Source organism: Gopherus flavomarginatus, chromosome 11 (assembly GCF_025201925.1).
Source record: "Gopherus flavomarginatus isolate rGopFla2 chromosome 11, rGopFla2.mat.asm, whole genome shotgun sequence".
Lineage (NCBI taxonomy): Eukaryota > Metazoa > Chordata > Testudines > Testudinidae > Gopherus > Gopherus flavomarginatus.
The window spans coordinates 15996896-16003435 of record NC_066627.1 but is presented as its reverse complement, the minus strand read 5'-3'; the positions used below and the strand labels follow the sequence as shown (position 1 = coordinate 16003435).

The 6540-nt window shown below is 41.7% G+C and overlaps 1 protein-coding gene across 1 annotated transcript; it reads right to left on the bottom strand.

Annotated features, from left to right (window-relative positions):
- Window positions 1–5340: 5340 nt before the first annotated feature.
- LOC127031189 (olfactory receptor 4D1-like) lies at window positions 5341–6288 on the bottom strand. Its single transcript, XM_050917951.1, has one exon. It carries the CDS (start codon window positions 6286–6288, stop codon window positions 5341–5343), a length of 948 nt encoding a protein of 315 aa, XP_050773908.1.
- Window positions 6289–6540: the final 252 nt, after the last annotated feature.

Here is a 6540-nt window from a genome sequence, read left to right as displayed (position 1 = left end):
CCCTCCCCATTGTACAGAGCCTGTGGTCTTTCTTTATGTATAACATGGAGGTCTGCTGAATCAGTATGCTTCACTCTCTGTGCAGCTAACACCAGAGCTCCAAGAACAGTAGCACCAGCATCACTGCCAATTTAGCAGCCTTAAAAAAGCTCAGTGAATTCAAAGTGCAAATCTCTCTCACCATATGTCCTGGTAGCCTTACTGGCAGAATCTTTCCACCAGTCCCAATCTGTTTCCTTTGTTCTTCATGTGTTCTCACTGACGTGAGTAGAGATGAAGGGAGAGAACATTTGGGGTGTCTGTTCCCCATTTTTGTATTTTTTCCTCCTCTTTGAGAATCATCTCTGGTGGGGGTTCAGGAGACAGAAGGTCTGTGGGACGGGAACCTGCACCTGTTTCTTTGTCGATATGTAAATTCCTCGCTCACATCCTCTTTCCTGCCAAAGAATGGCTGCTTAACCACCTGATAGTTCATTTGATTTCATTGACACCTGGCTGAGGCATCAGTTTGCCTTCTGTCTTTGAAGGACTGGTTTGTGCCTGCTTGGAATATGCCTCAATAATGTTATACAGTAGAATCTTATAACTTTACCTATAATGTTGCTACACATATTTTACCATGAAAATAATGATCAGCACATTATGACTTTTCACAAGGTTTACTGTGTACAAAATCCATTATAGTTTTGTAAAAACGATGAACATAGGGATACAGACTGTTCCACTAGGCTGAAAGAGGAAATTAGCCCCATAAGTCATCTCATTATATCATTTCTGACCCTTCCACTAACACTGCTATTAAGATGAAAAATTCCCTGTAATCAACCAGAATTTCACTAGACATGGCCCCAAAAGATGCTACACTGAGAACTTGGGCATTATGCACATGTCATTTTGATTCTAAGTGGGATTATGAAAAATTTCACAGAAGTTTCAGGTTTTGGATTTAAATTTTGCAGGTGTTTTGTTTGTGTGGAGTTAACTGAGCATTGAGTTGCTGGAAAGCATCTGAGACTCAGAGAAAAGTTGGATGTTTGCTTGACTCCTGAGAGAGAGAAAAACCCAGGAGCCCTGGGTTATTTTTCTCTACCTGGGAGAGGAACATGATGAAGTGTTTTGAGAAGGAGAGTGGTAGTCAGAACCCTTTCTTTCCTTGGCTCTGAGAGGGAAGGGGGAGTGAGTGATCTGAATATTTGGGTAATGTTTTCCAAAGTGCCTAAGTTCCATTAAAAGTCAATGGGACTTAGATCCTGTCAGGGTTCCCTCCCCACTCTGAACTTTAGGGTACAGACGTGAGGACCTGTATGAAGACCCTCTAAGCTTGTTTCTACCAGCTTAGGTTAAAAACTTCCCAATGCACAAATCCTTCCTTGGACTTAGAATTAGGTAATGCTGCCACCACCAAGTGATTTAAAGAAACATTTAGGGAGCCCTACCTTCCCCAAATACCGCCCCAAACTCTACACTCCTTTTCCTGGGCAGGCTTGAGAATAATATCCTCAACAACTGGTACAGGTAAACACAGACTCAAACCCTTGGATCTTAAAACAATGAAAAATCAATCTTCTTAAGAGAAGAATTTTAATTAAAGAAAAAATAAAAGAATTACCTCTGTAAAATTGGGATGGTAAGTACTTTACAGAATAACAAAAGATTCAAGAACACAGAGGATCCCCCCTATAGGCAAAACCTTAAAGTTACAAAACCAGGTATGAACCTCCCTCTTAGACAAAAGAAATCACAAACCAAAATAAAAGTAAGCTAACGCATTCCTTCGCTAGTACTTACAAATACTGATAGAGTTGGATTGCTTGCTTCCTTGATATGTCTCTGGCAAGCACGCAGAACAGACGGACAAAGAACAGACAAAACAAAGCCCTCCTCCCCCCATCCTGATTTGAAAGTATTTTGTCCCCTTATTCGTCCTTTTGATCAGATGCCAGCCATGTTCCCTGAACTTCTTAACCCTTTACAGGTAAAAGGATTTTTTTGCCCCTGGCCAGTAGGGATTTTATAGTATTGTACACAGGAAGGTGGTTACTCTTCCCTTTATATTTATGACAGATCCCTTTGTCACTTAGGTGCTTGTTTTAAAAATGTACAGAGGATGATTAGTAGAAAGTCTCCTGCTTCTTTCTCTGGTAAGTGGGTCCAGTGAGTTATAACAAGAGAAGTCTATGTCCAGATTCCTGGACTAGATCCCCAAATCTGGGAGGAGAATCAGGTACAGTGGGTTAGACGGAGCATGGGAGACTGGATTAAGAAAGCGAAAGCCTGCCACAGGAAGGGATGGCAAGTAGGAGAAGATAGCTGGGAGAAATCTAGCTACAGGGGCAAATCAACAAAGAGAGAATGAGTCATGGACCCAGCTGCCCTTGACACCGTCTGCCCCTGACACAGAATGAAGGTTACAGAAAGGCTGGGTGGGGGTCTAAGGATGGACTGTAATCCTTAGCAGGACACTAAAAAGCCTACAGACAAGCTGGGCCCCAAAGGGGTAACCAAGAAACTAAGCCCCCTTTCCCCTTTATTTACTCTGATCTTCTCTGCACTGTTTTTGTTTTGAGAGAATCTGATATGTCCCAAGCAGAGGAAGGAGTTGGTGAGTGCTAGAAAAGGGAAGCAACCCAAACTGTGGTCTGATGGGGACTCAATGGGCCCCCAGTCTTCTAGAAGGACATCCCATCTGGATTGAAGGAATCAAGAGATGGAGACCCCACCACTTGCCTTGGTAGCTTGTTGCGATGGCTAATGTTAAAAATTTGTGTCTAAATTACATTTGTCTGACTTTAGTTGCCAGCCACTGGTTACTGTTCTGCCTTCCTCCCCTAGATTAAGGACCCTTTTAGCTCTTCATTCCTTGTTCCTTGATGAACACCTTTGCATTTGGCTGCCTTCAAACACATTTTGTTTGCTATATCATCTAGTCTGACCCCCTGTCTAGCACAGGCTGCTAACATCACTCAGCACCCTCACATTAAACCCAGCAACAGAAATTGGACCTAAGTACTAAGGCCCACAGGAGACTAGGCTGTTATGTGCCACAGGCAGAGAATAGGAGGGACGGGTTGCACCAGTGCCTGAGGTCTCCGCAATGTCAGGACAATGACTGAGATACACCCAGATAATCCTGGTGAGTGACCATCACCCAATGTTACAGAGGAAGGCGAAAAATCCCCAACTCCCATTGCCAATCTCAACTGGGGGAAAACTCCTTTCTGACCACACATATGGCCATCTGTTAGACCCCAAGAATATTCGTACCTACCCGCCAATCACCTAAGAGGGAGAATGCTCAGTGCAACCCCAGAGCCCATCTCATGCCCTCAAATGTCCCATCTCCAGCCATGGGCATCCCTGAGGAATCAATGGTTTTTCACAAGTTTCATAGGCTGGAAGTTTGTTAATAATGCTTTTGTTATTTCAGCTGGAAATAGCAGCCAGCCACCATCCCAGGACTCTGTTGGCTCTGCAGAGCTAGCAGGGGTCAAAGTTCAAAATTATTTTCACTCTGACAATCCAACTCTGACACCCCTGGATTGCAGAACTGTGGATTACAAAGGGCTCTTTTGTTATTTAATTAGATTTTAATGTGGAGCTGTATTTTAACTACTTAAAGTTCTGCATTTTAAGCTGATTGAAAAAGAAAAAAATCAGACAATTACTGAACAATTTCAAAAACATTTCATTGCAAACGTTTTAGAAAGTAGTTATTTGTGGTAGTAGTATTAATGACACTTCTATCTAAAACTATTATTTTTTTGTTTCTGTCAGTTTTCCTTTTTTCTCCTACTTCTCTCCCTATTTTCTCTTTTTTACTTTCTCCTCTTTTTCTAAGGAACAAAGCAGTACAGAAGGAGAAAAATGAGGGGGAAATAAAACCGAAAGAACAAGTAAATGAGAGGGTTTTTTTCATTTTTTTTCTCTGAAAATCTGGAAAAGTATGAACATTTTTATTTACCAATTGTCAATTAAAAGAAAAACACATTAACAAAAACCTTTTCAACTAAAAAAAGAAAGATTGCCCTGCTTTATTTATAAATACACCTTTACATCAGGATTAGATAAACAAACACAACTTTAGGTGAACCTGTAAAGATAGAAATAGAAATGGAAGCTTTGTGTTAAAACAAACAAACACTCCAATCCCACTAATTCTTGGTAAAAGTAACAATGAATTTTGTGAAATCAGACTCTTGACTTGTCCATGGGAAATATAAATAAGCTTTATAATTGTATAAGAGAGAAAAGGATAAGCCATAAAGTAGTAGAATATTTTGGTTAATTTAGTGGAACATTTTATAATAAAATACTCCTACCAGTTAAGAATTATTTAAATTACATTTTTTTCCATTTATTTGAATTTTTTTTCTCCTGAGAAAACTATGATTTTATTATTTTATTTTCAGTATTTGAAATATTCATAGAATATTTTTTTACCAAAACTTCTCAGGGTCAAATCCTCCATTGTTGGAAAACATTCAGAGAGCACACTGAATTGCATCATCTGGGGATCTGACCCATTGATGCCAGTGGAACTATGCAGGTTTACAGCTGGGGATATGGTCTACTGGCTCCAATTCATCTGTCATGGAGTCACCGGTCCGATGTTCTGGAACTACTATATCAGCTATGATATACGGAAGGTTTATTAGTCAAGAGAACAGAACTTGTTAGCACAGAAATCAGTGATTTTCAGACAAGTCCATCTTGGGGAGTCTCAGGCCAGATGCCCTGGGCTCCCCCACTTCCAGTCCCACACTGCAGACTGCCCTGGACCCCACTGCCTGGACTCCAGCATGCTTGTTGCTTCTCCCCTGGGCTTTGTCCTGATTCCTGGGGAAAATGTCACCTAGTCTCATCCCCCTCCTAGATTTCAGGTTATGAAGGGCACCGGCCATCGCCTACATGCAGACAGATGGAAAGAGTCACCTGCCCTGAGGGTCTCAGCAAAATTCACATATCCAATTCCCACCACCCAGACATTGGTGCAATACACAGGCAAACTGAAGTACACACAGTATTAGTGTAGGACAGTATGACTTACATGCAACATAATAAGATGAAAAAAACCCACTTCGTCACAGCAACTACTGTACATTGATTTACACCAGCTGGGGTTATGATCTATTTACTCCAATGGAACTATGCTAATTTGCACCAACTGGCTCCACGGATTTCAATGGAGATTATTGCCCTTGTTCCATAACTTATTTATGCACATATTTCACAAGTGTGCATGATGTGATCCCTTTCAATAGGATACACAATTCATGTGTCATATCCATTCCCTCTCTGATATGGTCTAGTTTCTAAGATTAATGATCATTCAAAAATAAATTATGTTTTTAGTTTCCTGCAGGAGAACAGGAATCTGCTCATCAGTCTCCTGATGGCCTTTTTCATCTCAGCATTTCTCAGCGTGTAGATCATTGAGTTCAGCATTGGGGTGATTACTGTGTAAATGACAGACACCACTTTGTCCAGGGCAAACTTCGTGAAGGGCCGAGCATAGATGAAGATGGTGGGTATGAATATTAAACACACCACGGTAATCTGGGTTCCACAGGTTGACAGAGCCTTGCGCTTCCCATCTGTGACATGTGACCTGATCTGGACTAAGATGATGGTATAGGAAATTAGCAGAATTGTGAATACAATTAGAAGGAGCACTCCACTATTGAAGACCATCTGCAGCTCGATCACATGGGTGTCAGTGCAGGCCAGTTTGATGACCTGTGGGACATCACAGTAAAAATTGTCCAGGACGTTCGGCCCACAGAACGGTAGCTGGAGCAGCAGTCCAATCTGAACAGCAGAGTGAGCAAATCCACCCAACCATGCCAGTACCACTATCCCCACGCACGCACGCTGATTCATGATAATCAAGTATCTCAGTGGTTTATAGATGGCCACATACCGATCGACTGCCATCCCCACAAGGAAAAATACCATTGCACCCCCTATGAAGTGGAAGAAGAAGATCTGGAGGAGACAGTCATTGAATGAGATGGTTTTACACTTGGAAAGGAGACACAACAGCAATCTGGGAGTATTGACCGATGAGTCATTGACATCTAGGAAAGCCAGGTTGGCCAGCAGGAAGTACATAGGGGTGTGGAGTCTGTGGTCAGATATCACTGTGATGATGATAGTTAAATTTCCCAACCAAGTGGTCACATATACTATGAAGAAGGCAATGAAGAAAAAATGCTCTAGCTCAGGACTCTGGGTGAGACCCAGGAGCACAAATTCAGTCACTGTAGTAGTGAGATTCTGCTGGTCCATTTCGTGGACTTAAAATATATCTGCAATTAAACAGAAATAACAATAATAATTATGTCCTTTTTGTAATTCTCCCCATGTCTCCCTCTAAGGCTAGGTCTACTCTACTGCAGTAAGTTGACCTACATTATGCAACTCCAGGTACGTGAATAATGTAGCTAGAGTCAACATAGCTTAGGTAGACACTCTCCCATCAACTTATCTTAATTTTCTCGTGTGGGGTGGAGTAGCAGAGTCGACTGGAAAGCAGTCTGC

Coding starts and splice junctions, on each gene's coding strand:
- LOC127031189 (XM_050917951.1), bottom strand. CDS start 6,288: ATGGACCAGCAGAATCTCACTACTACAGTGACTGAATTTGTGCTCCTG.